The sequence below is a fragment of the Panthera leo genome, chromosome A1, assembly GCF_018350215.1.
Source record: "Panthera leo isolate Ple1 chromosome A1, P.leo_Ple1_pat1.1, whole genome shotgun sequence".
NCBI lineage: Eukaryota > Metazoa > Chordata > Mammalia > Carnivora > Felidae > Panthera > Panthera leo.
This window is the reverse complement of record NC_056679.1, coordinates 176,253,178-176,268,738: the sequence shown is the minus strand read 5'-3', so window position 1 is coordinate 176,268,738 and position 15,561 is coordinate 176,253,178. Positions and strand designations below refer to the sequence as shown.

General features: G+C 44.9%; 1 protein-coding gene across 5 annotated transcripts in view; it reads left to right on the top strand.

The window, feature by feature from the left end:
- The first annotated feature begins 536 nt into the window (after positions 1–536).
- RPL26L1 (ribosomal protein L26 like 1) overlaps positions 537–15,561 on the top strand; it is a 49,716-nt gene continuing 34,691 nt past the window's right edge. For 2 of the 5 annotated variants that reach the window (XM_042946494.1, XM_042946525.1), the window contains exons 1-5: positions 537–591; positions 999–1,175; positions 8,260–8,400; positions 9,155–9,330; positions 13,034–13,186. In XM_042946494.1, coding sequence (XP_042802428.1) covers positions 1,008–1,175; positions 8,260–8,400; positions 9,155–9,283 — 438 coding nt within the window. In that variant the 5' untranslated portion in view covers positions 537–591; positions 999–1,007 and the 3' untranslated portion in view covers positions 9,284–9,330; positions 13,034–13,186. Of the gene's footprint in view, positions 592–617; positions 748–998; positions 1,176–8,259; positions 8,401–9,154; positions 9,331–13,033; positions 13,187–15,561 lie in introns of those variants that run through there. The other 3 variants (XM_042946515.1, XM_042946534.1, XM_042946504.1) reach the window with 2 other exon arrangements.

Below are 15,561 nucleotides of genomic sequence, written 5' to 3'. Positions count from 1 at the left end.
CCCCTCGTCTGGCCCTGTGCTGACAGCTCGGAGCCTGGAGCCTGCTTCAGATTCTGTGTCTCCCTCTATCTACCCCTTCCCTGCTCATGCTCTGTCTCCCTCTGTCTCTCAAAGATGAATAGACGTTAAAAAAAAAATTGTTTTTTAATTAACTTTTTTTTTTTCATTCTGAACAAGCTTCTCAGTGTTTCTAAAGAAGCAAGTCAGCCGATTGCATCTGGATCATCAGGAATGCTCAATATGCCTCTCGGCGGAGGGTAACACAGGCAAAGAAAGTTTGGGATGAGAAAGACTATTGGTGTACCTATTTTTAACACACCAATAGGCCTCTGTTGCAGGCCCTACAGAAATATGCCCCTTCTCCCCCGCGGTGCCAACTCTTCGTGGTTTCTGGCTTAACCCCCGAAAGTGGCATGGCCCTGGGGTGGTTCCCTTAGAATGAGGCACTGCGATCCCACCCCAAGTCGCAGGGGGCGCCATTCAGTCTCTTTCTGACCGGAAAGGGACTCCGCTTCCTCTCTACGCTTGCGCGGCAAGGAAGGCCTCACTTCCGGCCTTGCGCGCGCGCCGTCTGAGCCTAACTGGTGCAAGGTGAGTAGAGAGAGGCAGGTGTTTTGTCCGAGTGAGAAGCGCTCCGCCCCATTGGATTCTTCCCCAACGTGCCGCGGGGCCGCCCGTCTCCCCAGAGATCTCTGCGTGACCTCCAAGCATGCATTCTTCTCCAGCCGCCCAAACCTTTCTCTCACAGTGAGCCTCGAGGCCCCACTGCCGCCCTGTTCCCACGACTCCTCTGCTCAGGCACGCGCTCCCCACGCATGCCTTACTGTGTCACAGCCAGACCCCTCATTTGCCCCATTCTCCTCCCTCCGTCACCTTCTTCTGAGGCCATCTCCTCCCGTAGAGCACTTGCGCAGGGATGGGAGGAGTGTCCTGGATGGAGAGCGGGCCATGGTACCCGACTGAGCACCCGTCACTCCTTCCCACGCCTCTTTCTGCAGACGGCCAGCATGAAGTTCAACCCCTTCGTGACCTCGGACCGCAGCAAAAACCGCAAACGCCACTTCAATGCCCCCTCGCACGTGCGCAGGAAGATCATGTCTTCCCCGCTCTCCAAGGAGCTGTGGCAGAAGTACAACGTCCGCTCCATGCCCATCCGCAAGGACGACGAGGTCCAGGTTCGTCTCCCTCGAGCTCTGGTTATCCAGAAGCGTGTCACTCTGGTGCCGGCTTTGCCTAAGAATGCCATGTGTGCTTGGACGAGGGGGAGTCGTAGACTCCCATGCCGCCAGGCCCCTGGCAAGTAACCTTGCAGATGTGTCCACAGACCCCAGGGTGTGCCTACCCAGATTAACTGAGAGCATTCAGATACAATCGTTTAGTAATCATGATTGTTCAGGAAAATAGTATACCAGCCAAGCAAAACTTTGCTTTTCGGTTTAGTCCGTTGGCTCCAAGTTTGCCAGGCATTGCTCGTGGTGGCTCTTTGAACCAGCATCTCCAGGGGAAAGTGCTACGATAAGAGTAATTCATGTTTCAGTAACATTGGATTTAGTGGAGGCTGGGCATTTGGTGGCACTGGATTTGGCAGAGAGAACAGAGAAGCAGCAAGTCAGAAGCATGAAATTATGAAAGAGAATGACCCATGTGAGAGAGTGTAAGCCTTCTGTTCTTCCTAGAGCTTAGGATGTGTGGTAAGAAAGGGAGCGTGGGGGATGACTGAAATAGACAGGGAGTGGATTGAATATGTACGGAGCAGGTGCCGTTCTAGACCCTCTCCAATCTGATCTCTTTCTTACTACTTCATAGAAACTGTTTTTGGCTGAGATCAGTAACATGTTTATGACAAAATCCAGTGGACGCATCTTGGTCTCATCATCCTTGACTTTTTCAGCAACATTTGGCATAGGTAGCACTGCCTCACTTCTAGAAATAGTCTGTCTTTTTGGCTCCTGTGACCATTTGGGCTCAGTTTACTTCTGCCTTCTCAGACTCTTTTGCTGGCTGTTTCTCCTCTGATCTCTAAATGCTGGAGTTAGTCAGGGCCTCCTGCACCTGGTCTAACATCTCATCTTACCTACATTGTCTGCCTGGGTGATAATACCTGCTCTGAGAGCTTTAAATGTCTGTCCTATGCTAACAATTCCCTCTTTTATATCCCAGCCCAAACCACTTTTCTGAGCATAGACCTGTAGATATGACTATCCGCTGAACATCTTTTTTTTTTAATTTTATCTAATTTTTTTTTTTTAACGTTTTATTTTTGAGACAGGGAGAGACAGAGCATGAGCAGGGGAGGGTCAGAGAGAGGGAGACACAGAATCTGAAACAGGCTCCAGGCTCCGAGCTGTCAGCACAGAGCCTGACGCGGGGCTCGAACTCACGGACCGCGAGATCATGGCCTGAGCCGAAGTCGGCCGCTTAACCGACTGAGCCACCCCGGCACCCCACATCTTTTTTTTTTTTTTTTTTTTTTTTTTTTTTAATCTCAGTCGTCCCAGGGGCACCTGGGTGGCTCAACTGGTTAAATGTCCAACTTCGGCTCAGGTCATGACCTCACAGTTCATGAGTTGGAGCCCTGCATCGGGCTCTCTGCTGTCAGTGCAGGGCCCACTTCGGATCCTCTCCTCATCTGTTTCTCCCCCTCCCACGCTTGCACTCTCCCTCTCAAAAATAAACGCTTTAAAAACCTCATGTCGTCTCGAGCTTCTAATCTGGGAGTGCTCTTGATCAAAAAACTGTTACTGCCTCTATAATCGGATTCTCCTCCCATCTTTCACACTTCAGTAAGCAATGCTTTTTCACTTGCCTATGCCATAAACCTCTAAATTCTAATATTTCTCTCTCCCTGACCCATTTCTACTCTGTTACTTAATCTTACTGATTCTGTCTCTAAAATGTGTCTTGAATCTGATCACTTCTTTTCCATTTCCATTTCAGTTCAAGACTTCTCCAGCTTCTGCTCTTAATCCTGATCAGGCGTTCTTCACAGAGGGGTATTTTTTGCAAATCAGATTCTACTTAAACCCTATCAGTGTTGCTTGATTGCTTACTATAAACCTAAAATCATTGACAAGGCCTTGTGTGACCCAGTCGTGGTCTACTTCTCCAACGTCACCTTATTCTCTAATGCCCACCTGCTCTGTAGTTCAGACATACTGACCTTTTCAGGTCCTTAAATGCACCTTGATCTTTCCTTCCTCAGGGTCTTTTGCACCCGGATCTTTCCTTCCTCAGGGTCCCTCTGCCTGAAGTGCTCTTCCTTCTCCCCTTTACCTGACTAACCCCTCATTTTTCACTGTTACCTTAAATGTCAGTTCCTCAGAAAAGCCTTCCCAGATACTTTAACCAGTATTCTATCGTAGCATCCTCTATTTACATTTCTTTCATAACAGTGAACTCAATTTGATTTTATTTCTTTTTAAACTGAGGCATACCGGGCCCATCTGCACCCCCCAAAGGCGTGGCTGCCCCGTCGGCGTCACAGGGCCACGAGCACGCGTCCTTCAGCCTGGAGTAGCTGGAGTTCATCTTCCTCCGGACTCTGTTCCTCGACAGCCACCTGTGCCAGTGCCTGTCTGTGCTCATCCCTGAGCCCAGGATCCAGGTGTGGTTCCAGAACAGGCGTGCCGGAGTCATGACATCACAGTGAGAAATCCTTTCGGCCCCGGCCAGCCTGGACCTTTTGCTCCACCACTCTGCTCATGGAACTGAAAGGAAATGATGGAAGCCCTAGCTGCCTCTTGAGATAGATGTGAACTGCCTGCCACATCCCGGCACGGTTGGAGAGGGCAATCTCTGACCCTGACTCTCAAGGTCAGAATTTTGAAACCTATTCTCTCTCTCTGAAGGCACTGATTCAAAGCCGGACTCATGGGAGGAACACATCTTTTCTGCCTTTGATAACTCTTGAGGATTCTAGGCAAGTTCAGGTTAAGCTCAGAGGAGCCATGACTAGTAGCCAAGGAGACGCTCATCAGAATACTGTCCTTTCTGGCTTCCGTGTTAAGGTCACACCCGTGTTCTCCTCATGAGGGTTTTGCCAGTTCTCTCTCACCTGTGAAGCTGCCTCACCTTTCGCCTGTGAACATCTACCCTTGCCCAGTTCTTCTTTCTCTGCGGTGCGCTCCCCCGAACCCCCCGAAGTTGTGGCGTTCATTTTGACACATGCATCTCCAAATCTGCACATTCAATTCGGTTTGTATCCCTGCTCCTTCTTGACGGTCCTCTAGTCTTTTGGGCTGGTTTTTCAGAACTCATTATCTCCACAAGAGCACTTCAGCTTGACCCAATTTCCACTTGTGCCTGACAGCTGCTGCCTTCTCACACTTCCTCCAAGGCTTGCACGTTTAAACGTACTCTAACCCATCTCCTTCAACCTCACGCTGTGGCCAGTATTTACCACTTTTTTAAAGCAGCCTGTCGTCTCTACACTCGTTTGTAGCTCCCAGGATTCTGTATCCAGATTATTTCAAGAGTCCCCTGCCTCTAGCTTCTCAACTTTTTACACATCACTCTCTTTAGAAATCTGTAGTAGCCTCCAGTTGCTGCCAAATGATGAAAACCTTTTGGTTACTTTCCCAGACAACTAACCGACATGTCTGGCCAACAGGGCAGTTTTTCAGATCTTCTTATGGTCACCCCTTCACAATGTATGTCTCAGAGCTCCCCCATCCCATTTGGGCGCCAAATGAATACTTCTCTCAAAACACGTGAGATCTCTCCCCGCTCCCCCCGACCCCCTTGTGAAGCCTGAAACTTTCTGTAGTCCTAATTTTTGTGCCTGTTACTTCACTCATCCCAGCATCCCCCTTAGCACTTACTGTTGTACTTCTGTGCCATGTTGGTGAATTACTCAGTGGTTCCACAAATGAAAGAAAAATAAATAAAACTGAGGCATAATTTACAGACAGTAAAATGCACAGGTGAGTTTGGGCACACGTAAAGCCATATAGCTGTCACCACAATTATAATCCCAGTCACTTCCCATGTGCCCCGTTCCAGTTAGTGATTATGTATTTGCGTGTTTATTAGTTAACTGCTTGCTGCCTATTACATTAAGATGAGGCCAGAGAGCTTCTCTTTTTTGTTGCCTGACCTCAGTGCAGAGCCTGGCACCCACAGGGGCACAGCCACTATTTGTTGAATGGATGAAAAAAATTATTGAGCGGATGGAATTAAGACGTGAAAGAAAGAAAAGGAGGGCAGAGAAGATGTGGCCATTTTTTCAGTGTCTGTGAGGTGTGAATTGTTTCCCTTGTAGATAGAACCTGAAACTCTGGTTCAATAAATGAAGAAAATCAAGTCTAGGCCAGGAATCCATGTCTGACTCCACCAGAAGAGTAAAATAGTCACAAGTGGGTCTGTTAAAACTGCCTCTTCTCTTTTGGGATCTTCCAAATTTCACATACTTTCTTTGTCTGCTCAGGACTACCTGTCCTGCTTCACAGAGGAAATTACAACTATCACCCAGGACCTTTCAGAACTCCTGTTCCAAACCCTCTAACTTACCTCCAGTTCCACCCCTGCGTCTTTGTGCTTTCCTATTGTATTGACAGAAATGTTCCTGTTTCTATCTAGAGCTGATCCACTATATTCAGTGGCCTTCCATTCTCTTAGATTTTTCTCTCCATTATCCCCTTTCTGTACAGTTTCCTTTAACTTTTCCTCCATACTTGTTCCTTTTCGTAAGCATTTAAACACATTCATGTTTTCCTCCCTTTAAAAATAAAAAAAATTATCACTTACCTTCACATCACCCTCTAGTAGATATTCTCTGTCATCCTCTTCACAGCCAGGTTCCTTGGGACTGTTTTTCACCTTCACCTTCTCTATGGGGAACTCATTGTCTTACTGTAAATGCCTTCAGTCTCTCTGCTCCACTGAAAGCACTCTAGCCATGATCACCAGTGACCAGCTTATTGTCACATCTTTTCCTTTATCCTTCCTGCAGTTGACCATTCCATGGCATTTGACAGTGTCTTCTTGGCTACTATAACCCCGCACTCCCCTGGTTGCCCATTCTCTGGCCACTTCAGTCTCCCTTATGAGCTCTTCCAAAATGTTGGCTTTTCCTTGGATTTCTGCATTCTGCCCTCATAAGACCAGCTCCCTGAACCAAATCAGGTTTCTGAATTGCCATCTCTGGATGATTCCCAGGTCTTTGTTGCTGACCCAGAATTCTTCCAGCTATTAATAGAATTCTCTACCAGAATGTCACGAGATGCCTCAAATTCAACATGTTCCCAACTAAACTTTTTTCTCCTAACATGTATTTCTTTCCGCTCTGGGAGAGGCATATCCATCCATCCAGTTGCCCAACCAGACTCTGTACATCCATCCAGTTGTACCCAGAGGCACAACCATCCTTGCCTCTTCTCTTTTCCCTTTCCAGGCCAGTTAGTTTAGTCTTACCTTGTCCCCCTCCTCATCTAGTGTTTGTCCAGTTCTGTTTAACTGGGTGTTCCTTTGGGCTTGTTTTATTAACATCTTTTCTTGAATCTTGATGATGGTTAAGAGAGGCTATTTCATAGACTTTTCCATGTAAAAGTCTCTGGTCATAGAGAGTATGGTGGAGTTCCAGTGAGGCATGATCTTCAACCTGAAAATCACCTTGGTAAGTAAGTTGGACAATCTAAATGACATTTCAGGAGTATTAAGCTTCTCTAGTTTTTTAATACATGTGGTATTTCCTCTCTGTTTATTATCAGCATCAGCTATATCATGGCTCCTATTTAATAGGCTTGTGCCTTCAAGGAAACCATAATCTAGTTAGTTTTGAATAGCATTGGAGTGTGTGTAGTAGATTTTTAGTACATGAAAACAGCCCAAGAGATTTTAACATTTTTGTTTTTTGTGACTATAAAATATTTGTGTTAATTATAGAAATCTTGAAATTTGAAAGAAAATACTTTTTTTTTTAAGTGTTTATCTTGAGAGAGACAACTCAAGGGCAGACAAGCAGGGGAGGGGCAGAGAGAGAGGGAGAGAGAATCCTAAGCAGGCTCCATACCATCAGAGCAGAGCCCGATGTGGAGCCCAATCCCATGAACTGTGAGATCATGACCCTAGCCGAAATTAAGAGTCAGACACTTAACTTACTAAGCCACCCAGGCGCCCCTGGAAGAATATACATTTTTTAAAAAGCCATGTGTAATTAGGGTGTCTGGGTCAGTTAAACCGTGTTGCACAACAGGTTATATTCACTCCTGGCTCAGTCAGTTGAGTGTCCAACTTTTGATTTCATCTCAGGTCATGATCCCAGGGTCGTGGGATCAAGCCCTTCTGAGCATGGAGCCTGCTTAGGATTCAGTCTTTCTTTCTCTCTCTCTCTCTCTCTCTCTCTCTCTCTCTCAAATAGAAAAGAAAAAAGAAAAGATCATCTGTAATCCTATGTTGGCCTAATGGCAACAATTATTAACATTTGGATATATTTCTATCCCATTGTGTTATATGCCATATATATGAAACATGTAAGATTCAGACTATATTTCATATAAAGCTTTGTTTTCTTTTTTTTTCCTAAAGGTCATATCTTGAGCATTTTGCTCGGTGATAAATTATTCTTTGAAAACATGGATTTTAGGGGCACCTGGGTGGCTTAGTCAGTTAAGTGTCCGATTTTGGCTCAGGTCATGATCTTTCATAGGTGGTGAGTTCAAGCCCACATACAGCTTTGTGCTGTCACCATAGAGCCTGCTTTGGATCCTCTGTCTCCCTCTCTCTCTGCCTCCCCTCTCCCCCGACCTTGCTCACGTGCACACATTCTCTCCCTCTCTCTCAAAAGTAAATAAAACATTAAAAAAAAAAAAAAAAGAACATGGGATTTTAAATGGTCGCATAAGAATCTCAGGATGCTATCTTTAACCATTCTTCTCCATTTAGGTCTTGAGAGTGATTATCTTTTTTCTTAAACTTTACTTATTTTTATTTAACTGAGATATAATTGATATATAAGATTGTGTTAGTTGTGGGTGTATAGTGATTTACCTTTTTACTCTCCGGACTAGTTCTGTGATAGCCATTCTAGTTCAAGGAATTTTTTGTTTTCAGATAAGAAAAAAATTCAAGTGAATTTTCACCTGACTTGGAACAACACAGAGCAGATTTATACCCCCAAAAAAGCTGACTCTCAACTGCCAGGGTTAATCTGCTTTGTACAAAAAGTTGTATGTTAGTCTGTGTGTTCCTGATAATTAATTTCCTCACGGTGATGTTCATGCATGAGAATGGGGGAAAATTCTCTTCTGTATTTTCTCTTAGGTGGTTCGAGGACACTACAAAGGTCAGCAAATAGGCAAGGTAGTCCAAGTGTACAGAAAAAAATATGTCATCTACATCGAGCGAGTGCAGCGTGAGAAGGCTAATGGTACAACTGTTCATGTGGGCATTCACCCCAGCAAGGTATGGCGGGACTGAGTGGCGGTAGTGGCTGGGTAGTGTAGCTTAGTGCTGTTGTAAGTTCTCAGTGTGTTGGTAGTGTCTACTCAGGTGGCCCAGGCAAGGACTTCTAGAGGGAGGTGGGGCAGGCTTGATTGATTCACTGGCTTAGTCATCGAGGATCCGATCCGTATTGTTTTCTTACCGTTTTATCATCCTCGGTGAAGGCTCTGCCTTCCAGCAGGTTGCAGGAGGGTTCCAGGCATCCCTCTCCTACTAGATAACATCCAGAGGGAGGAGAGGGAAGGAATGTCTCTTCCTGTGGCCCTCACACCCACCTGGCGGAATATGCTGTTCCTCATTTGCACTCCATTCCATGCACTGTATTGTAGGGTCTTTCTCCTCCAGAGTTTCAGATGAGGGCAGGATGGTTGCGGTCTTACTTATCCTTACGATGTCTATTGCCTACTAGCTGGTGGGAATGCTTTTTTAAGCAATGCGCTTTTTAAACGATGTTTTTTAAGCAATGCGTTTTGCTGGCCAAGGGATGATAAACAAACCAGAAACATGTTGGTAGTATAATTTGTTTGTCCCAGCCCAAATGATAGTTGATATCACTAAACTAACTAGTCTCATAGATCCTCAGGAGTTGGGCGGCGGAAGGAACCAAACTGCTATTGTTGGGAAAAGTTCTGCTGTACAGAATAATTACATGGTTATAAATCCTTTCCACTTAAAAAAATAAATAAATAAAGATTTATTTTCTCGCTCCTAACAGGTAGTTATCACCAGGCTAAAACTGGACAAAGACCGGAAAAAAATTCTTGAACGCAAAGCCAAGTCTCGACAAGTTGGAAAAGAGAAAGGCAAATATAAGGAAGAACTTATTGAGAAAATGCAGGAGTGAATATAACCTGTTACGCAACCACGGTTTAACTGTAGATTTTTAGTCTGGTGTGTATTCCTTTGAAACTTTTCAAGATGTCTGTCAAACATTCCCTTCCTGTTTTGTTGTTGATAATGTAGCTTTGTAAATCTGCTTTTGCTGTTTTGATTAATAATTTTATGAATAATCGTTGAAAATGTCTCCTAATTGCAGAGGGAATTTGCATTGTTTTGTAGATAAAATCCATCTTACTATGAGTTCCTTGATGCCATTCTTTCATGTGTTTATCACGTACGGAGCAGCAAAATAGCAGTGGTAGGATGGCTGTGCTCCTGCCTGGACCCTCATGCTGATGGGGTGGACAGGACAGGGCTCTCGTCCCTAATTCAGGGGTGTGTCCCACTCAGTGATGGTCATTACGTGAGCTGGCACATACAGGACTGAGCTCACTCAGTGGCTGGTGCTGCTTTGCACGCTTATGTCTCAGGTCTCGATGGATTGCCCTTTGGCCAGCTTCCTGTCCCTCGTGCTCCAACCAAGCCAAATGGCATGCAGCTCCCTGACCAAGCTGCCCTTCCCAAGGTCTTGACTTTGTAAGTGTATTTCCAAGTAACTGAAGTGTCCTTCCTCTCTCCTGGGGCTAACTCAGGAAACTGACGACAGCCTGTAGGCAAGATGTGGCTCACAGATTATGTTTGTCCTTCTATTGTTCTCATGATTTCTTAGAAGCCAAGTTCTAACACTTAAAACTTGAGACATTCCACAGAGAAATCTGGATCTTGCTTCATCTGGTTGCATGGGGCCCTGATCCTGCATAGCGTCATTTGTGTGGCGCCCGGGGCTGGCTGCTCTATCCAGTCTGCTCTGCCCATGTGCCCAATTTGCCTGGCCCCCACTGGCATCTGCGTTTTACACTCCAGGTCTAACTGCAACCAAACTAATATGAGTTCATTCCTTGGTGAGTTACACATAGAGACTATACCAGGTGGAGTTGTGGTTTTGATTTTTGTTATTTGTTATTTGGTTTTTGGTTTTTGGGTTTTTTTTTTTTTTTTTAGAGAGAAATTGAAAATTTTAAGCAGGCTCCATGCTCAGTGCAGAGCCCAATGCGGGGCTCGATCCCACAGCCCTGGGATCATGACCTGAGCCAAAATCAAGAGTCCAGACGCTCAATCGATTGAGCCACCCAGGCGTCCCAAGGTGGAATTGTTGTACAACAGAAACTTATTTGCAGCAAATAAGGAAATCACTTTGAAATATGTGACCCCCTGAGTAGGGGTGAATGGGTTTCTTTCATTTAGGGTTAGGATGGATATTCAGAAAAGGGAGTTTCAGTCATTATTATAGGTAGAGGTGGGTATAAGGTCATACACTTGTCTTAAGGAAACCTGCTGATTTAGCATTGTCTGTTGTGTTAATGAAGTTTGTTTCTGCCGTGGGTGAAGATTTTAACATTCTAATGAAGCAGAGGTAACTGTTGGACCTGGGGAAGGGGTTATGGGCCTGCTGAAGAGCCATAAACTGGATTGGGTCTTGGGCTCCTTATCTTGGGGAAGCAGTGAAAGGCCTTGCTTACCTTTGAAACAGCCCTGGGAGTTTTGCCACTGATTCATTATCTCTGATATGGTTAGGCTACTTCCTGGCCTAGTTCAATCTGTTGTTAGTTTTTGCATTCTCATTCTTCCCTTAAAGTCCTTAGCTATTGAGTTTTTTGCATTTCTTTGTAATTCTGACACGTAAGTTCTACAAGAAGTGTGCTAGAGCAAGAAGAGATGCTTGGGGGCACCTGGGTGGCTCAGTGGGTTAAGTGTCCAACTTTGGCTCAGGTCAGGATCTCATGGTTTGTGAGTTCAAGTCTCGAATTAGGCTCTCTGCTGTCAGCACAGAGCTTGCTTGGATCTTCTGTCCCCCTCTTTCTCTGCCCCTCCCCTGCTCAGGCTTTCTCTCTCAAAAATAAATAAATATTAAAAAAAGAAGAAGAAGAAGAAGAGCTGGTTAGGCATATATCATAGAAAATAGTTGGGACCTAAAATGACTTTTCTTTTCATTTCGTTTCGTTTCGTTTCGTTTCGTTTCGTTTCATTTTGTTTCGTTTATTTATTTTGAGAGAGAGAGCAAGGGAGGGGCAGAGAAGGGAGAGAGAGAATCCCAAGCAGGCGCTGTGGTTTCAGCACAGAGCTCAACACAGGCTCAAACTCACAAACAGTGAGATCATGACCTGAGCTGAATTCAAGAGCTGGATGCTTAACCGACAGCCACCCAGGCACCCCTAAAATGACTTCTCTTGCTTTTTCTGGGCACCCCTAACTCTTTCTGCTTACATAACTTCTAGTTACTCTTCAAGATTTAGCACCAGATCCATCTCTAAAATCTTCCCTTGCTTCTGTGAAAAATTATTGATTAAAATGCATGATAAAAATGCATAAAATGATAAAATGCCTCTAGTGATACATGGCTGGACACATTGAGTTTCTTAGTAAATGTTGATTGAGTCCATTATTTCCCATTTTGAATGATGAAAAATGAGCTCAGATTAATTGTCCAGATCCCAGAGAATGTAAGAGATGGAGTTAGTATTTGAACCCAGACCTCACTGCGTCAGAGACCACTCACATCCCACTTCAAGCCATCCATCCCTGGTGGTCATTTTTTCACCCTGTCATTTTTCACTCCCTTTCCCAGAGTCTGACAAGAGACTAGACATCAGTGTACGAGGGAGAAGAAGCTATACATTTATAGCAGTAGTGCTGCCTGGTGGGAAAAGCATTGTCACCATTTCTCCACGGGACAGTCCATAAGCTTTTGAGCAAGTTACTTAGCTCTGTGCTTCCATTTTCCCGGTAGTGAAGCATCATAGTTAATACTTGCACTGCCTTCCCGCCTCATGGAAAATGGCAGGATCAAATAGGCTCTTTCTGAGGACCCTGAAAGCTGTGAGTGTACAAATGCTAATATTGTTTGTTGTTATTGTTGTTTTACCGTATTTCCAATCTAAGATTTGCTTTGCACCGAAAGAGGTAATGATTTTTTTACCAAACAAGTCCGTGGAAGCGGAAGCACAAACCACAAAATTCAGTATGCATTCTCTGACTCAGGCATTGATTTAAGAGTAGGCAGAATGATACTTGTCTTGGCTCTGAAGCCAGAGAGATTTGTATTCAAATCCTGCTCTGGTTTTTGGGCAGCCATTTGTATGAGCTTGTTTCCACGTATAGGTGAGAAGCTAAAAATGTTTCTCTTTGTGAAAATGCTTTATCAGACGTGAAAACTAAAGTAGTGGTCCACCAGATTCTTCTGCCCTTAGGAGTCACTTGGATGCTTACTAATAGTTTCTACCCCTTTGCTGGGAGGTTCCGTGATGCAGTAAGAATGGAGAGAGACCTCTTCAGGTCTTATGTGAATGTGTATTTCTGAGGTGGCTCTTGTGTGATATTTACAACCAGTTAACTCGGGATTGTGGATTAGGATACGTGTAAAGTATATATATACACACAGCACATAAAATAGAGTAGGTGCCTCATACATGGCAGCTATGTTACCATTAGTAGTCTAGTGAGATCTGTAGTTTTTTCCGAATTTGAGTTTTGTCTTTATTCTCAAACAACACATGATTTAGTACCCAGAAGTTGCATAAAAGTAAGATTCCATACTAGATTATAGCACGGACGACATATTCTGATACCTGGTCTGGGCCCTAGGCTCCAGCCTTAATTCTCATCAATAAACATAAGTGATGATGTTTCCTAGGAGTCGGTCTTTGCTTGTTTTCAGCAACCTGTTCACTACAAATGACGGACCAGAGCTTTGAGAGTGGTCATTCCCACCACCGCCAGCCCCCCACGGGCAACCAGATCATGCCAGAATGCTTGTATTGAGCCATGTGAGTAATAGTGCCTGGTGAAGAGCAGGAGCTCAGCATCACATGTGAGTTCTAATCCCAGTGCTGTCAGTTCCCAGCTGTGCGCCCTTGGGCAAATTGCTCAACCTCTGGGCCTCAGTGTTGTCATTTACAAGATGGAAGTAAAAAGTGCCCACTTCATTGAGTTGTCAGGCTTAATACCCGAGATACCACGTGTAGAGCACAGAGAGCTCAGCAAACTTTACCTTTTCTTTTAAATTTTTTTTTTCAACGTTTTTTATTTATTTTTGGGACAGAGAGAGACAGAGCATGAACAGGGGAGGGGCAGAGAGAGAGGGAGACACAGAATCGGAAACAGGCTCCAGGCTCCGAGCCATCAGCCCAGAGCCTGACGCGGGGCTCGAACTCACGGACCGCGAGATCGTGACCTGGCTGAAGTCGGACGCTAACCGACTGCGCCACCCAGGCGCCCCTAGCTTTTCTTTTAAAGGAGATGGGCAGTAGGTTTGTTTGTAGGAGCTGAGGGAAAACGTTTTCTCAGGGGAGCTCAGATAAATGCTGGTTGGTTTGGTTGTTTTGTTTTTAAGATTTTATTTTTAAGTAATTTCTATAACCAACGTGGGGCTCAAACTTAACCATCCTGAAGTTGACAGTCACATGCTCTACCAACTGAGCCAGCCAGGTGCTCCAAATGCTGGTTCTTGAATGGAGGGGAGATGTATGGGCAGTAATGTGTTTTGGCTGCTGCAGGAAATGGGGACTGGAGAATGCCACATGGGTGGGCCTGCCTATCAAGGTTCAGGCCCAAGGATTTTAGCGTGTTTCCTGGAATGACTTTGAATTAAGCAGTTTCCTGCCGACCTCATTATGCAGATGTCCATTCACTTGAGTGAGTCCCCTGTGCTATTTTGGGAAGCCTCCAAACTTTTTTTGTTAAATGTTTTATTTATTTTTGAGAGAAAGAGAGGCAAAAGTACAAGCTGGGAAGGGGCAGAGAGAAAGGGAGACACAGGATATGAGCAGGCTCTAGGCTCTGAACTGTCTACACAGAGCCTGATGTGGGGTTTGAACTCACGAACCGTGAGATGACCTGAGCTGAAGTGGATGCTTAACTGATTGGTCCCCCCAGGTGCCCCAATGGAAGCCTCCAAACTTTTAAACTTCAGATAACTGCTTCCGAATGTCTGTTTTCATACTGCATTCTGGCATGTTCAGCTACAGAGCTCTTAGTGTGAGTTGGGCAGGCAAGGAATTGAAAATTCTGGGAACCAGACAATTCTACTCACCGAGACTCTACCGTCCTCTGTTGATACTACAGACTGAGCAGTTCCCATCTGACAGCGTGTGTCTTTTTTCATTGTTCTGTTATATTAGGTTTTTTTTTTAAGAAGTAATTCTTACATATGGTGTAACATTAGATGATAACACAAGGCATGCAGTGAAAAAGTTAAGTTTCCTTGTCACCTTGGTTCTCGGTTACTCAGTTCTCTCCAGAAGCAGTCACTGTTTCCAGTTTCTTTTGTATTTTTCCAGAAATATTTTGTGCATATATGATTGGGCGCTTATTAAAAGTCTGTGGGGCATCTGGATGGTTTAGTCGTTTAGGCATCCGACTTCAGCTCAGGTCATGATCCCACGACTCGTGAGTTTGAGCCTTGCGTTGGGCTCTGTGCTGACACCTCCGAGCCTGGAACCTGCTTTGGATTCTGTGTCTCCTCTCTTTCTGCCCTTCCCCCACTCAAGCCCTGCCTCTCTCTCTCTCTCTCTCTCAAAAGGAAACATTAAAAAAAAAGAAGTCTGATCTATGAAGAAGTCTTCTTGAGAAAGACAGATCATCCAAATGTAAATAGCTCTATACTATAAGGTTGATTTACTGTTTGAACACATAATTACAATATAAACATGCACAAATATTAAGTAAGATATTTGGCTGAGACACCTGGGTGGCTCCTTTAAGCATCCGACTTTGGCTCAGGTCATGATTTCATGGTTTGTGACTTACAGCCCTGCATCTGGCTCTCTGCTATCAGCTCGGAACCCGCTTCAGATCCTCTGTCTCCCTCTCTCTCTGCCCCTTCCCTGCTCACACGCTTTCTTTTTCTCTCTCTCAAAAATAAATGATCATTCATAAACATATATTCTTTGGTCTTCAGAAATAACTAAGTGCACCTGGTTGGCTTGGTCAGTGGAGCTTTTGACTTGATCTCAGGGTTTGAGTTTGATTCCCACGATGGGTGTAGAGATTCCTTAAAATTTTGGGGGGCACCTGGATGGCTCAGTCAGTTGAGTGTCCAACTTCGGCTCAGGTCATGATCTCATGATTCTTGAGTTCAAGCCCCACATCCGGCTTGCTGCTGTCCATGCAAAGCCTGCTTCAGATCCTCTGTCCCCCTCTCCTTCTCTGGCCCTTCCCCTCATGTTCTCTCTCTCAAAAATAAAT